At 41.4% G+C, this 17,743-nt stretch overlaps 1 protein-coding gene across 1 annotated transcript; it reads left to right on the top strand.

The window, feature by feature from the left end:
• Window positions 1–522: 522 nt before the first annotated feature.
• Window positions 523–17,335, top strand: ppp2r1bb (protein phosphatase 2, regulatory subunit A, beta b). The gene is made up of 15 exons (XM_034115078.1): window positions 523–702; window positions 1,351–1,441; window positions 1,660–1,760; window positions 2,167–2,399; window positions 2,586–2,733; window positions 2,839–2,994; window positions 5,827–5,941; window positions 6,077–6,147; window positions 7,469–7,603; window positions 10,732–10,905; window positions 11,064–11,124; window positions 15,030–15,184; window positions 15,356–15,498; window positions 15,600–15,691; window positions 15,787–17,335. The coding sequence occupies exons 1-15, from the start codon at window positions 625–627 to the stop codon at window positions 15,801–15,803; spliced, it is 1,770 nt and encodes a 589-aa protein (XP_033970969.1). The 5' UTR covers window positions 523–624; the 3' UTR covers window positions 15,804–17,335.
• Window positions 17,336–17,743: the final 408 nt, after the last annotated feature.

Here is a 17,743-nt window from a genome sequence, read left to right as displayed (position 1 = left end):
GTTAATAGATTATTTGAGTATTTTACTTCTGTAACAATTGGTACTACTTTATTTACGAAACAGTTAGCAATTTATTATACTTTCCAACATGTATAAAAGATTATTGTTTTTAAATATTAGCCCATTTGTGAATACTACTAATTTAAGCATTAATTTAACTTATTCAATTCATATATTTTGCTGCCCTTAGTAAAGAGTGTCATGATGTTTGGTATTTGTGGGATTTCTTTGTAAGAACATTTAAATGGGGGCATGACAATTGGTTTCAAAGTTTTCAAACCAACCCCTTGTTAATCAAATATTTTATAGCACTATCTTACTTGAATGTGTCATACGTCTCAATGCTCTATTTCGCTGCAGTCGTTTTTTAAAACATATAACAAACCCACAGAGATAAAGAAAATAAATCAACGTAATTATTCTTGTTTATTGGGCTGGAAGTTCTTTGCTATTTCATTTATTTTGAGTGATCTTTGTTAAATCAGGATTGTTCCTTTGCGGTTTTCTCGGCGGTGTCTTGAAGGCAGCAGCAGCGCAGTATCGGAGGAGGGAGGCCCTGCAGTCGCTCAGCTCAGAAACAGAAACCCCGTAGCACAGCAGCGCCATTCAGAAACAGTATCCAAAATGGCAGGAGCTGATGGAGACGACTCTCTCTACCCTATCGCCGTTCTCATTGATGAACTGCGAAATGAGGATGTGCAGGTAAAAACACTAGCTTTGACTTAAATCGTAATATGTATTGTTCTGCAAAATTGGCCCATTTTAACGTATTCCAGGCGCGCATTTGATTAGCTGCAAGCTAACGTCCCCGGGCCTATCATTGGATCCACTGGGCGCACCCAGCTTTGCTAACCTAGCTAGTTTGCGGTCATCATTTACTGCGTACATTGTCAATCTGGTAATGTAATTGTCGGTGATTGTATTAACTGAAATGTGAAGATAACAACATAGGTGTGACAGAAAAGCTAGCTAAGTCATTGGTTTAGCTGCTAGCGTTGAAGCCTCGTATCCCGGGATGCTAGCTAATTGACTACAGTTTGCAATCACAACAACTGGGCGTTCAAGGCCGCAGTGGGTAGAGCCGACTATATTCAGTCGGGCTATTCCTTGTCAATGGACGTTAAGCTATCATAGATTGTTAAAATGCTGTTTGCTAGCTAACTAGCTATTTGTTTTGATGACGCTAACCGTCACTGAGATTGGACGCTACCTGATGTACTTTTCTTGTGAGTCATAATACTTGAGCTAGCTGGGAATAGTACATGTGAAGCTTAAGAATGTACACAGTTCATTAAACGCGCTCAACCTTATTGTGAACGCCTCACTCACGATTGTCGTTTTTATGTACAGCTTCGTCTGAACAGCATCAAGAAGCTGTCCACCATTGCTCTGGCCCTTGGTGTCGAGAGGACTCGCACTGAACTCCTTCCTTTCCTCACAGGTAATAAAGTGCTTCATCTTGCCCATACAAATCACCTGATGTTCGACAAACAGAGGTTATGACCTCAATGTTATTTTACAAAGGGTCGTCACATGGAGAACGTCTGAGTGTGTTGTACTTTAAATCCTTCCAAGCTGCTGCCAAAAGTCCTCGTTTTATATTTTTGTTCAGACCTAAATTGATATGCTCACTCGTTTTTCCTTTCTGTAATCTCTTAGACACCATCTACGATGAAGATGAGGTGCTCTTGGCCTTGGCTGAGCAGCTTGGCAATTTCACCATGTTGGTGGGAGGGCCAGAGTATGTCCACTGTCTCCTGGTAAGTCACTGAAGAGTGGATTTTGTTTAATGCTATGGCAACATAGACGTAACATGTATATCATGCTGAATCATTTCATGTCATAGCATTCCTAGATTGTTGGTCTCTTCGGAGGAATAATTGATGAAACCTTTTAGCTTAGTGAAGTTGAGCAATCGATTTAAAAGCTTGCTTATTAGTTTTTTTTGTATACGATACTCGTGTTTTCACCTCTACATAGCCCACAATGCCTTTTTATAGATGACCTAAATCTGTAATATTGTCTATAAAGAGTATAAGCTATTGGTGTTATTGATGCTATATGTATAACATATTACATATACATACTCTTTAATGTCTTGTACTTGCTAATAGTTGAAAACATTTACCCTCGCTAACCTTTTTATGCTTCTTTTTTAATGCACAGCCTCCTCTGGAGAGCCTGGCTACAGTGGAGGAGACAGTAGTCAGAGACAAGGCTGTGGAGTCTCTGAGGAAGATCTCTCAGGAGCACTCTCCAGTTGACCTGGAGGTCCACTTCGAGCCTTTGGTCAAGCGGCTGGCCAGTGGTGACTGGTTCACTTCTCGCACATCTGCCTGCGGCCTCTTTAGCGTCTGTTATCCCCGTGTGTCCAGCACCGTCAAAGCTGAGATCCGCCAGTAAGTGGATTCTCACCAAAGACAAACACTTTTTACAGTGCTCTTATTTCAAATGTGTACATTATGGTTAAAAATTAGGCTTCTAACTAAATATTAAAGCCTACCCTTTGTGATTGTTTTGGTCATATAATTAGGTTTGGTCAGTCAGTTTTCAGTGATGTAATCTCTGTTTGTGGTTGTCTCTAGGCATTTCCGCACCTTGTGCTCAGATGACACTCCTATGGTGCGTCGTGCTGCAGCATCTAAACTGGGGGAGTTTGCCAAAGTCCTGGAGCTTGACTATGTAAAAAGTGACATCATTTCCCTCTTCACTGCTCTGGCCTCTGATGAGCAGGTACGTTTCCTTAATGTCAAATTAAACGGCTGTTGTATTCTGCTTCCTGCAGTCATCTGTTAAGCGTGATGAACAAAAACTGATCCCACTGCCTCTCTTTATCAGGACTCTGTGCGGCTCCTCGCTGTGGAGGCTTGTGTCAGCATTGCCACTCTGCTGCCTCAGGAGGACCTTGAGACCCTGGTGATGCCAACCCTGCGCCAGGCTGCAGAAGACAAATCCTGGAGGGTCCGCTACATGGTTGCTGACAAGTTCTCTGAGGTAAGCAGCAGACTCCTTCCTCCTTTCTAAGGGTGCTCCAATCTGTATTTTAATGCCTGATACCTGGAAACTGTATCAGCCTCACAAATATCGGGGGCTATTTGAAGCAGACAGCTGGACACAACTGACACGTTTTTGGAATAAGTACTTTATCAAAAAAACACAATTACAAAGAGAAGGGATACTAGGCTGTGGGAAGAAAAGGTGCCAAACAAATGCTGAAAGAAATGAGGTGCATAGTTAGAAAGTGTTGGCACATTTTGCTGTCGAAGTATTTACACTTTAGTGAGAAATATTTCTTATGAAACACATTAGGTGTGGGCTTTTGCCTCTAGTCAGTACAACTGTATCTGTGGTCAAAGTAAACGATAACATCTGTTACTAGTGAAGAAAGGAAGACGATGAAAGATTCTTTAATATCAGTGCCTATTTTGAAGCATTTTTAGGCTTTTATAAATGGAGAACATGCATCAAACAATCAATATGTAAACGTGTCTTTAAAGCTGTAATCTTTCTTCTTTGACGCATCAGGGCTTCTGGTTAGTAATCATTTCTTTTATAATCATATGCTAGGCTGTACAAATCCTGTCACAGACTAGGGCTGCACGATATTGGAAAAAACTGACATTGCGATTTCCCCCCCCCTGCGATATGAAAACATACAGGAATTGAAGAAAAGACCGTTTTTTCCCCCGCAAACCATCCTTTCTTGAACTTTAATGCTATACAATTGGTATTTTTTAACTATATTTAACCGGATGAAGGATTTTAGTCACGGACGTCTGGATCTTAAGTTATCAGAGCAACAAGCTGAGCTAGCTCGGTTAGCAGCGCCGAACTGCCCTGGAGAAACACATGAAACTACTTTATTCAGTGTTTTTACCTTTAATCACCGGGTCCGTTTTGCTTTGGAGATTTGATTGTGATTGGTGGTTTGCTGTGCATGCAGAGCCTGCATGTCACTCACTAAAGTACCCCTGACATGAGAGCCGCGCAAGTTTTCCTTTTGTAGCAAGCAGCAAAATAATTGTAACATGACGTGTTTGAGTTAATTTGCCTACTTAATATCGCAAGCCCTAAAAAATAAATTAAATCGCACGTCCACGCGATGTGAATATCGCACATGCGCATATCGCGATTATCGTCACGACAATCGTCACGACACATCGTGCAGCCCTATCACAGACCCAGTGGCGTTTTTATATGTACAAAAGTGGTGGGGCACAAAAAACGTAGATGTCTATATATAAGCTTCTGCAGTGCAGTGAGGTTCATGGCTGGTGAGGCACTGGCACTGACTCTTCAGGTTTACAAATATTATATTTTGACCTAAACCAAAATATAATATTATTTTCAAAAGCTTTTTTTGTCTGATGCTTCGATTAATTTTAAACAGACAGTTCAACAAAAGGATACCCAAAAAATGTAATTTTATCATTTAAATATTGAATTGTTCTCTCTTAGTAAGATCCCATTTTCAATAAAATTGCGGTCTTACCTTGACTTGAAGATGAAGTCCATTTGCCTATCCTTCTGGACAAACATGTCTATAACTTTTTTGTAAAAGTCCTCCTTATGTTCTTGTAGTTTCAAAAGTCTATCATAAATCTAATCCATAGATTTATGATAAAAAAAATTATAAAAGTAGGGTAGACATGTGGATGTTATCCGGCTGATCAAAACGTGCATTTATCTAACAGGTACGTTTCCCACAGATCTTATTTCCAGCTATTTTCTAAAATCCTCTGGAGAAATCTCATTGCTTTTTTGTCGAGGGAAGCCATGCGCAGCTTACTTCCTGGTTTTAGGACGCGTCACTGCAGCTCTCTCGTCTCCTCTTCACACACCACACTTTTCGCGGCACACGTACTTACAGCCAATCAGCTCTGAATGATTTGAGATGACGTATGGTGGGGATGGTAGCTCCATGCCCCTCTGGTCATTATTTTTTTGCCACACACATTTCATTACAAAATACTCTGAGCATGCGCAGTGTAGTTTTTACAGTCACCGTTCACTTCACAGCGAGAGGGAGGGGCATAATCAGGTTTTGTCCCACATGGCTCTAAACAGCTCAATAGGCACACACTGTGACTGTAGACACACTAATTAGAAGAACACAGACTAAAACAGCAATGTACAGACGAATCAGATGATTAAACATGATCTTAAAATATATTTTATATATATATTTTTTTTTTTTTTTTGCATTTTTGTAATCATTATTTGTAATACTTTCTGCTGACACTAGGTGGGGCTGTGCCCCACCTGCCCCTAATGACCAGTCGCCACTGCACAGACCCAACTCTGAACTCATTCCACAGAGATTCAATGTATTTATTAAATCAGTAATTTGACTGTTGGTATGACCAAAAAACATTTCCCAGAAGTCACTTGAGTTTTAAGGAACTACGTTTCATTTGTTTGTATCTTTCATGTCTGACGCAGGAAATTAAGTATCGTGTGATGTGGAGGGCATTTCAAAGATATTAGGAATGTTTAGCTGAATGAGTGTTCAGTCGTAAAATAATGTCTTTTTAAATGTTGTTCCCATCAAGCATTTAATGTGAATTTTTTGAATGAATTGTCTCAACATTAGTTTGTATTAAACCTGACTTGGGCAAGATGGTTAACCCCAAATTGCTCCCGATTGGATGTGTGGCACCTTTTGATATGATTTTTTTTATGAATGGGGACTTTATTGTTTATGTGCTTTGAGGGGTTGTCAAGACAGAATGTAGTCCATTTACCTTTTTTTCTGACTTTTTGAATTGAAATGTTCACCTCATGTTTATTTGGATACTGACTCGTGTTGATTCTCTCCAAATGTAGCTCCAGAAAGCAGTGGGACCAGAGATCACCAAGAACGATCTGGTGCCGGCCTTCCAGAACCTTCTGAAGGATTGTGAAGCTGAGGTCCGCGCTGCTGCAGCAAACAAAGTCAAAGGTCAGCAAATAAAGCCTGAATACCAGAAAAATACTTCTGAAAATTGCATGAATTGAAGGGTTAAAAATGAACTGGCTTTAGCTTCTTGTCCTGTCCGTTTTATATTTTATTGACGGTTTCCTTTTCCTTTGATAGAGTTCTGTGAGAACCTCCCAGAGGACAGCCGTGAGCAAATCATCATGACTCACATTCTGCCCTGTGTCAAGGTAAAAACAAAATCGCATTGTGACATTTTTTTGCTGCTTCATCTCAGGTTAACAAACTCTTCGCTATTAAGCATGGAAGAGGACTGGAGGCGTGTCTTTTGATAGTGTTCCCCAAAGGGTTTCTGTAGACATGTGGGGGTGTAATATCCGCTCAAAAGAAAACTGGTTTTTGTTTTACAATTTGGCTATTCTTTTTTTTCTTTTTTATGTTGTCCATTTTCACTGATAATTTAGTAACTTAATAGCTGATATGAGTCCAACAGGTTTTCAAAATGATGATACAAACACAGTTAAACAATATTACATATACCATTCATTCGGATATAAGAACAATTGTGTAAAAATGGTAAAACTTGGCTTTGTTTACAAGCTGTTTTTTCCCACTAGACTTAAATGCCCAAGATGTCCAGATTTAGCAGTAAAGTAAAATATCAGTATAACTAAAAAAGCAAGTATCACGTTTTTAACTGAAATCTTTTAACAAGATATTGGATGAAATGGAATATGGGCACATTTCTAGGATTATAAATATGTGTGCTGCTCTTCAGTGATGACCTGTGCCTTTGCTTTGATGGCTCACTACCACCTGTAGAGACTGCAGACACTGAAACACCCTAAGATGCCCTCTAAGATAACCCTAGCTATAAAATGTTGGCACTTGTATGTAGCACAAGACAGTAAAAACACTTTCTGTGCCAGTGTCTGTCAGATTTTGAACAGCAGGTGGCACTGTTGTGTTTTCTTCCACAATGAGTTCAGTCGTGGAGTCTCTTATTGAACATTCTTATCATTGCAAGCTTTTTTATTTACTTAAAGTGGCAAGGGTTAACATTCAGTACAATTCTTGGATTTACAGACTTGTTTGTTATAGGTAGACAGTGTCACATAGGGTCATTTTGTTTATCCTCTTAACATATCAACAGTTGAACAAAGTAGTACTGGCGGCAACAGACTGACACACAACCTTTAGAAAGCTGTACAAATAAAAGGTCCTACAAATCTATAGTGCATATTTCTTTTAATAAAATCTTACATTATTTTGATATAATCACTGAACATGTTTGAACTTACATTATGCTATTCCTGTCTTCATCGTACTGTAAGTGATTCCACCTTCAGCACTGAACTGCATGACTGTTTGTCTGCGCTAGTATCACTGCTCCCACTTTGCTGCATATTTACACACAAGGGGATTATAGCCTCCCTCTCAGCAGTGTGTTGTGATTATAACCAATAACAGTGTTCTGGATGTTTGTTTACGTACTTTGTGTCTTAACCATTTGTTTGTGCTGACCTCTGTCTCCTCTGTGTGTCTGAACAGGAACTGGTCTCAGACACCAACCAGCATGTGAAGTCGGCCCTGGCCTCCGTCATCATGGGCCTCTCCACCATCCTGGGCAAGGACAACACAATCGAGCACTTACTACCTCTGTTCCTGGCTCAGCTCAAGGACGAGGTAAACCAAACGCACACTTGTAATAGTAGGCCTCCATGTCTCTTCAGGGTGTCCGCGGGGTCTTAAAAAGTATTAAACGTTGATAAATCAATTTAGCGAAAATGGGGATGGGGGAAATGCAAGTTTGCGTCCAAATGGTTGGAAGATAAGGAGGAAGGACAATCAATACTGTATAATGTGAGGTAAAGTGTGTCGCCAATGTAACCGGTTAAAACTCCAAGTGGCGATGAGGTCTTAAAATGTATGAAAAGGGTCTTAAAAAAGGTCTGTCCGGCAGTGGCTCAGTCAGTAGGGGCTTGGACTGGGAGCCGTAGGGTCGCTGGTTCAAGTCCCCGACCAGACCTAAATATGGAGTGTGGACTTCTACTTGGAGAGGTCCCAGTTCACCTCCTGCCCTGCCGTGGTGCCCTTGAGCAAGGCACCGGACACCCCCCTTCCCCCCCACTCCCATTGCTCCCCGGGCGCTGTACAATAGCTGCCCACTGCTCCTAGTACTAGACTCCTTGTACTAGGATGGGTTAAAAGCAGAGGCCAAATTTCACTGTGTGTGCTGTGTGCTCTGCATGTGTGACCATTAAAGAGGGTTTCATCCCTCCCTATTCTATTCTTCTTCTTGAAATGTCTTACATTTGACTACAGGATTCCTGCATATACCCTGCTCTTATATATTGTTCACTCCAGGCAGTGATTGGTTGGGTAACATTCACAGCTAAAACTTAATGTGAAGCTCCGAGTTTGTCCAACTTTTTTGGATGGTAGTGATCCTTCTCAGTCAGTGTAGAGCCACTTAGGTGTAGCCACCACATGTACCTGGCTGAGTGGGAGGGTGAGTCATTGGGTTGGCAGCCAGACTGCGACTTTACAATTAGAAGATTGAATTGTTGTCTAGAGGGAAGCATAATGAAAAGCTGGACACCCTGCAACTAGATACGTCTTTGCTAGATACATTTTAATTGTATTTACCTTTTTAAGTAAGTAGTACATTTAATCAGAAAAAGGTCTTAAAAGGTCTTACATTTGACTTCAGGATTCCTGCATATATATTTCCCAGCTGACCATGTAGCACATACAATAGTTTTGAAGAGTAATCTGATACATGCTTTCATGCATTTCAGATATGTTGTCATTATTTTAATGATGTGTTTCTGGATCAGTTGATTTAGTTAGTCTGCATGAAGTTACAATGGGCTGGGTTTTAGGAGAAGAATGTACAAGAACATTCATCAGCTGACGTAACAGGTTCATCTAGAACAACAATGGCTCGGTCACATCTTGTCCTATGAATACATTTCCACGACATGCATTTACATATTGAGATAAGGCAAGAGTTTGGCAGGTTGGACACAAATGTATATCCATGTTTAGGGAGGCTTAAGGCTGTCGGTCCTTTCTCTGCCTGCTTTAGTCCTATTTAAAGATGGCCCCATTTCCTCACAGCTCCAACGCAACACTAAGAGTGTCTAATTAGATTTATGTCCGGACTGACAGCTTTGACTTGCACGTTTCGATAATTCAACGTGCGTAGGACAGCTTAAAGAGAGCAAGATGGAGACATTTGCAGATGTGCTATTCATTTAAAAGTTCAATTATTTTAATTCTTACCGTGCCTTCTTGGCTACTTCTCAGTTCCCACTCTAACAACCCTGACTGAGTATTTCAAATCATTGTGCACTTTAGGGCTTCTGTTTTAGGAATATCAATTGTTTTGTTAAGCTATTCCAGTTGTTAACATGTTCAAACTTTAACTAAAGCAGATGTCCTTTTAAGGATCTTTTATAGAAACCTGGGTTCATATTTCTAGATGAAACTTCTTGGACGTCTAGTTTGTTGATAAAGACTCGAGTGGCTTCGCTGGAGACAAGAAAATGATAGAGTAGAACACAGTGCGAGTTGTTCATATTAAGCTCAAACACTAATTAATTTCGATAACCTGTTTGAGATCGAAATATTAGTTGGAGTCGGGGGTGTAAACGCTCAGATAGCAAATGTCCCTACAATGATTGGAGTAGTTCCATAGTCAAAAGTGGATGGTTTGAAGAAAAGTGAAGTTTCTAAGGAAGCGCAAGGGCCCATCATATAAGACATTACTTTGAATGAAAAGCAGGAGTTGAAGGACCTTCAAAACAACTGCTACAGTTGTTTGGGATTCAGTGAATAAACATCAACTCCTACAGGTTCCTCTAGTGCAGGGGTCGGCAACCCGCGGCTCCAGAACCGCATGCGGCTCTTTAAGCCCTCTGCTCTGGCTCCCTTGAGCTTAGACAAAAATAAGAAGGAAATAAAATAAAGATATTTGTAGGACTATTTCTATTTTGTTGCACGGTTGAAAATGTTTCGTATCTTGTATTTTGAGGTGATACTGTGACACATAAAAAAAGAAAACGGTTTTAATTAGGTCAACTAAAATATGCGTCATATCCTCTGCGTGGACAGAGTTATATGCTTTCACAGCAAACAATGCTGGCTTGCCGATGTGTTTGATATGTAGAGAGAAGTTGTTAAAGGTGCTGCAGCCTTTACGTATTGGAGGGAAAACACGGAAGAGGAAGACAGCTGACGATCTTCAGTCATAATTCAATCAGTTAACTCTTTTTAGGGTGCAGCTATATGTTTTATTTATTTCAAAGTGGGCCCATTTTAATTATATTAATTTTCTTCAAATGTGCAGAGGACTCCCCAAGTGCTGTGTTAATTTATTTTAAAGTGGGCCTGTGTATTTTTGTTATTCTCCTTATAAGAGTTCTTTGTTTATTATTAAGGTAAATGGTAAATTGTTGGTAAACAGTTTTCTACAATGTAATAAATGCATAAAAACTGTAGTTTTTGTCAATGATATATACAACTTTATAAGCTATCAAATATGTTTTGCGGCTCCAGACAAAAAACATTGGTGGAAAAGGGGGGAAAATGGCTCTTTTGGTCAAAAAGGTTGCAGACCCCTGCTCTAGTGTGATCCTTAGAATGTGAATTTGACTTTATTCAGCTTCCATATCCTCTATTACCTGTAGTATAAGGATTGTAATAACCCTCATTTTAAACCAATCATCTTGAGTAAATCTACTTGGACAGCAGACAGTTTGTTTTTTACCTAAATACTTTGCTGTGATTAATGCGTGTTTGTGCCACAGTGCCCCGAGGTGCGCCTCAACATCATCTCCAACCTGGACTGTGTGAACGAGGTGATCGGCATCCGTCAGCTCTCCCAGTCTCTGCTGCCGGCCATCGTGGAGCTGGCAGAGGACGCCAAGTGGAGGGTCCGCCTCGCCATCATCGAGTACATGCCCCTGTTGGCAGGACAGCTGGTGAGTCTAGGAGTCTCGGAGCACAGATGACACCGTTTAGTCAATATGTTTTAACGGTCTTTCTTAACTACTTCCATGTATAGAACCAGAGCTTTTAGCAATGTGCAGACAACAGACTGACATCCAGGAAGTGCTCTAACTCCACTGTGTTTTCTCAGGGAGTGGAATTCTTTGATGAGAAGCTCAACACCCTTTGTATGGCCTGGCTGATTGATCACGGTAAGGCACTTTTGTTGTAAGACATATAGGCTATCTTTTTCAGATATAACAAAGTGGACAAAAACCCACTTTCTTTTTGGCACTTGACAAAAATGTTTGCATAAACTGGGCTGCTTGCATAAGCGACTTTTATGGCAATAATTTGTTCGGTCAATTACAAATAAGTCCAAGTATTTTCCATTTTATTTCCTTTATGTTCTCAAAGCACAATAACCTCTGAAACATCCCCAAACCGACTTCCTGGAGAAGGATTCCCAAAGCAGCTGCTCCTTTATTTTCCTGTTGGGATCCTTTCATTTGTCTTTGCCCTCTGTACTCTGCAGCAGCCTGATGCTCGAAGTCAAGACTGTTCAATTTGACTATCAATGATTTGCCTGTCCTGCCTTAACCTGTTAAGCCCGAGAGCCCCCTGTACAGGGGGCTGCGGGATGTTTTTTCACGAAACTGTGTCTCAGGGCTTCTTAATATTTAAAAACCTATTAATGTGTCATTTAAACTCAGCTAACTGACTATATGAAAACAAATTACCGAAACAAAAGACAAGTCTCACAAGAAGCGTCTAAATGAGCCCTGAGCGAAAAAATGCTAACGCACTTAGCTCAGAACTCAAGGTAAAAAATACCCTTATTACTTATCGTAACTGCACATACAGATATCAGATTAAAGCTGAGATTCCACAGATTCTATAGGTATTGGTATCATCACTGAGCGATCAGAACTCGCGACAGGGGAAGCAAACACAGACGTCACAACACGTAGCACTACGGAGCATTCACGGGAGATCGTCTCACCTTAGCTGTTATTCTGATCAAAAGTCGTGTTCAATGGCATTAAAACTATAAAAACGCTGCTGAAGGTTAATCCATAGGTTAATCCAATGTGTCTGTGTCACTTTGAAATGATTACTGATAATCCATCATTCCATTTTTATGTCAAAAACGGAGATTTAATATTAGCTGCTAATGATAGCCACCAGAGTGTATCGCAGCTTCGGGTTCCGGGGCAATCTGGCTGCGCATCACTCATTCACCAATGGGTAATGTTTAGATGGATTTTAGGAACTTCCCCTCGATTCTATTGGCTAACGGTTAAAAAGAGATGTCAATCATCAAAATCGAACGAGGGGGGTCAGAGATATGAAAAATGCACCCAAATGACCCCAGAAGTGAGTTTCTTTTTCTTCTAAATCTCTCTAAAAAGGTCAAATTTCCCTTGTTTTGCATCAATCTTGATACAGGGTACTTATTATATGTTATAGTTTGGATTCCTAAAGCTTTTAGTCTACTATCCCATCATTCAAGGGTGGTTTTCACTATAAGTAATGTTTTACTATGTTCAATCTGAATTTACTTTAAAATTTAAAAAATCTATATTGATTCTGACTTTTCTACATCCAACTCACAGGTTTATCATTGCTTTGAGAAAAAAGATTATTAATTTACCCCTTTTAGAAGTGAAGATATAGTCATTTGTTCTGGGAATGTCATTTTCGAGCCTGAGACCTGAAAAACAGGCTCAGGGCTCAACAGGTTTTAAGAGCATCAGTGCCCTTATGGCGCATTTCCACTACAACGCGGAGCTCGCTTTAAGCGTGCCGAGCCGTGCGGGGCCCGTTTTTGGTTGCGTTTCCACTTAGCGTAGTACCGGCTAGCGGGTACTATTTCACAGTTTTTCTGGCCCCATAAAATCGAGGTTCTTTCCGGGCCAACAACCAGGCTGAGTCGAGCTGAGTATGCTAAACTAGAGAGAGAATCGCTGGCAAGGGGGCTACAACTACAACAAGATGAACATATTTGACCGTGATTTAATTGTAATACACGTTTCAAAATGATGCCGAAGTAACAACATACTGATACCGGTTAGTAAAAACCATGAATTAATGCTTTGACAAGTCTGCAGACAGACGGCAGGGGAAAAGCCTTTTAAAATGCTTGTTGTCTAAATGGAGATCGGCTAAGCTAACGTTGTATATGCTCCGACCGTCCACTCACAACAACGGCCTATACAGACATAAATAAAGCAGCGACTGTATTCACCATGACACAGACAGTCTGTGGTTTGTACTTGTTTAACTTTTGTCTAGTTTCTGAACAGATATGAGGAGCTGTGAGCTCTGAGTGCTAACAGCTAACGGCTGATGTTGTTTTTCTGGGGTTCTCATTGAAGATGACGTCACGGCTCCGCCTACACTGCGTTACTATAGATACTACCCCAGCTACTAAACTGTAATGGAAATGCGCCATAAAGTGAGCCAGTCCTAACGAGGCCTAGCCATGCCGAGCGAGGCCGTGTAGTGGAAATGCGCCATTAGTCACCTGAGCCCGTCCACTTGGCAGACAGCTGTCCTCTTCTGAAGGTGAAAGACCCCTACAAACTGTACTACAATGTTTTTGACATCAGAATGATATAACCAGGGCACAGCTGCTTCATAACTTCTATATGCATTACTGAACATACTTCATTCAACCCTTTTGTTGTAGGTCACAATCTGCCGTTCATGTTGTGGCTCTAGCTGTGTTTAATGGAGTTATAGATCCCAGTTGGGTCACTCTGAGTGAGTTCATAACTGAGCTGGTTTATCCTGGGCCCTTCTCTCTACTTTGCACTTTGAACGGGTCTGTTGGACGTCACACCCTGTTCCACCTGAGAACCTGGAGCACTGTCTTTTGCATGAATTTTCACTCTGGGTGTTTCTCAATGTCAAGGAAGGATGCTTCAGAGCCACTATTTCAAGGATGCTACGTCATCGAGTCCCGCCGAAGGACTGTTCCAATGTCCAGGCTGCTTGGAATGCTACCGAGCCCGGCGTCCTTCGTAGCGAGAAATTTCGAGGCTGTGTATCCTCCGCGGTCTTAAAATCCCCACAATGCTTTGCGCACGGACCAATTTCCAAAATCTGTGGCGGAAAATGTAAGGCGGGGCCTCTCATATGACGCACACTTGCTCGCCTGTTCCATTCTTCGTTCTCCGAATGCCAGGAAGGATTCTTGTCGAGCTTCTGAAGGACCTGACTCGGAAGACTTGTCCTACCAAGGAAGCGTCCTCGACATTGAGAAACACCCTCTGAGTGTATATAGTGTTCTCTGCACATCAAGTTCCAATTACACACACACACACACACACACACACACACACACACACACACACACACACACACACACACACACACACACACACACACTCACCATTGAGAACAAAGGGCCATCTGGGTTACATCATTGGAAGTGTGTGTGTGTCTTTAGCTGGGGTTAAAGCTGTGACACCCTTACAGCTCTTCAGTGAAGGACTTAACCTTCCCTCACTTTATTAAAGACATCTTAAATCTTATATTTCACATGTCAATATAATCGTGACTTCTGTCTGCTCTTTCATCTTAATGACTTCTCAGTTTTTACCCAGTATACGGAGTAAGGTCTTTTTTAGATTTGTCAGACTTTTCATCATAGGAATATTGTACAGTCTACGCAAACTGTCAATGTATATATTTTCCTTTATGATCTGTAAAGCATACAAAGAGTACATGAATACATAGGAAAGCACATTTAGGGATAATCCGCTTATATGGATCAAAATGCTTGAAACATAATTTTCACACAATGTCTGGAAAAATCATCCACTTAAAGCAATCCATCGGTCGGCTTACAGTGTTCGGGGAAAAGGCAGAAGTAGCAGCGAGCCAGTAAAAGCAGAGCTATGAGTTTAAATACTTTTATATCTATGTAACAAATGCAAATGAGATGTTAATCTGCATGAGAAGTAAATAAAACAGCAGGGATTTCCACTGTTTATGAAGCGAATAGCAGACAGGAAGTGAGCGGTGTGAGGTCCTCTGTGCCATGGAGACTTGGAGAAAGATAAACCCGAGCACACCGTTAACCCAGATTGTTGTCTCTCTCATGTTCCAGTGTACGCCATCCGGGAGGCAGCCACCTGTAACCTCATGAAGCTGGTGGAGAAGTTTGGAGCCGAGTGGGCTCAGAACACCATCGTGCCCAAAGTGCTGGGCATGGCCAACGACCCCAACTACCTGCACAGGATGACCACTCTGTTCTGCATCAACGTGAGTCTCAGCTGACTTTGACCTGCTCTCATGTTCAGAGCTTTGGAGGGACTTCATTGTTCAATAATGAGACACATTTGATCTGTTTTTATCAGCTGCTAAAGCTATATTGGACTGATTCATTATATGCCAATGTTCACTGTGAGTGACCCTCTGTATGCTGTGTCCCAGGCTCTGTCAGAGGCATGTGGTCAGGACATCACCACGAAGCAGATGCTGCCGGTGGTCCTGAAGATGTCCACTGACCAGGTGGCCAACGTGCGCTTCAACGTGGCCAAATCCCTCCAGAAGATCGGCCCCGTCATCGATAGCAGGTATGTGATTTCGGCATCGGGCGTTTTTTAATGGATCATCTCACTCGACTCAAGAACCAGAAGGACAGTTGGTCTGATACTCCCCCCTCTCCCCCCCACAGTGCCCTTCAAACAGAAGTGAAGCCGGTGCTGGAGAAGCTGGCCACAGACACAGACATGGATGTCAAGTACTTTGCCCAGGAGGCCATCAGTGGTAAGCTGTTCTCTCTGCTATCATTATAAATGTATATGGAATTTACATTATATTGAGTAGCAAGAAATCTTATTCTCGTTCTCTCCCTTCAACAGTTCTGGTCCTAGCATAACCACCCCACCATGGCTAAACCAGACAAACTCCCAAGACAACAACGCTTTTACGATATATTTATTGATGTTCAGGAACAACTGGTAAATGTATAGAGAAAGCTGTTAACAATTGTTTTATTCTTTTTCTTTTTACTGTCCAATAGTAGACCATGTCAGCGCATAGCACAGGCTTCTTTCTTAACCTTCCGCTTTGCTGTAGATGGGTGCTTTATCAAAGGCAAAGTGTCAAATAAATTGCATTAAGTGGTGCATGCTGACGAATGCGCTACTGTACTAGCAAGACATCGCTAACCAGACCCCCCCCCTCACACATTCCTCGCCCGATGTTGTACCTCCACGACCGCTTACCAAGTGTCCGTTTTCGCTACCTAGCGCTATGCTAGTTCTCTGTGCTGCTGTGCTTTTCTCACAATGCTAGACACACACTTTGAGCAGCAGATGGTGCAGCAAGCTGTTTATTTTGCTACGCTTCCTCCCAAGTCAGGCCTTTGATCGCGCTCTCTCTTCCCTGAGACACTCCTGTGGCCCTCTGCAGAAGAAATGTAAAAGTCTGTGCCGGTCTACTAAGCTCTCTTTTTTTCCCACCAGAGCAAACCTGTGTCTCCTCAGTGCTTCACAGGATTGTTCTGTAATAAGCTCTGACAAAGTATTAATAGGGTGTCCATTACTGCAGGAAATCTGATGAACTCAATAATAGCATGTACTTCCAATGTACGGCCAGACAATGAATTACCCTGGCCCACCGTAATGGGGACCATCTTAGCAAAGTGTTGCTGGTAATTATCCCTTTTACAATTCCTCAGTGATGTTGATGTACTAGGGTGGGAAGTGGTTGTGATTTTCTGCAATATGTTCTCGGCATTGCTCTTAATCTTTGTGCCAATTACTTTGATAAACTGTGGTGTTTTATTTGAGTCTGCCTGGGTAAACCGTTTTCTCCTGTTCTGTAAAAAGACAACAGTGTGCTTTCTCTGTAAGGGACACTTTATTACGTGGACGTTAGTGTGATGGTAAAACTAAATTGACTACATCAATAAGGGCCGTTAACCAAACACGTCACTCTGTGTGTCCTGGAGCCCCCCCCCAGGCCCCCTTTAAATCCAGGCCAAGTCCTCCACTCTACATGAGATTGTAAAAGCATAGGGTCAACAAACAAAGGCCCACCCAAGGATTCCTGCTATGAAGTATCTGCAGGATGGAGAACAAGTGCGTGCTTTCAAAGAACGAGTGACCGGGGACAGGAGAATGTGTACGTAAGGGTGCATAATGTTTTATTATGGGGTGGGGGCTGGGGTGGTTATGGGCGGGTTGAATAAATGTGTCTTCTGTGCTGATAAAAGAAACTTTTGTTTTTCCCTGAACTACTCCCGCTGTTCCCTTCCCCCCCCCCCCCATTCTGTTCTTGAATAAACCCTGATTGTTGATTGTCCTGTATCACGAAGACTGCTTTTATTTTTACTTTACATTTTCTCCACATTGGGATGCTGTACTACTGTATCTTGATCTGAATAAAGTAACACAAACAAACTGATGTAGTCTGCTATTTTATTATTAGTTGACTCCAAACATTTAATGTGAAATAGAAAAATATAATTTGTATAGTTTGACATGAGAAGAATTTCTGACAATAACATTTGACTTGATCATTATGTGAAAAGACTAAATTGTTTTATTTGCTTATTTTTTTCAAGCAATTCCAGTTAAGCTTTGGTTGTGTCATTTCCTTCCTGGGAAATACCAAGTCACTGTTCTCCTGCAGACGTTCCTTAAGGATTTATCTATACCTGCATTTGTGATGTGCTTTCCAAAACATGTTCATGCAATTTTTAAAATAAAGTATTTTAGTCTCAGTAGACCATCACGTATCAAAGTAATTCACTATTAAAAATGTCCTAATTATCCCCTCTGCCTTTTGCGGTGTAAAACGTGAAGTTCCAGA

Source organism: Trematomus bernacchii, unplaced genomic scaffold (genome assembly GCF_902827165.1).
Source record: "Trematomus bernacchii unplaced genomic scaffold, fTreBer1.1, whole genome shotgun sequence".
NCBI classification, from domain to species: domain Eukaryota; kingdom Metazoa; phylum Chordata; class Actinopteri; order Perciformes; family Nototheniidae; genus Trematomus; species Trematomus bernacchii.
Note: the sequence above shows the minus strand (reverse complement) of the source record. Positions and strands in the feature narration are given on the sequence as shown.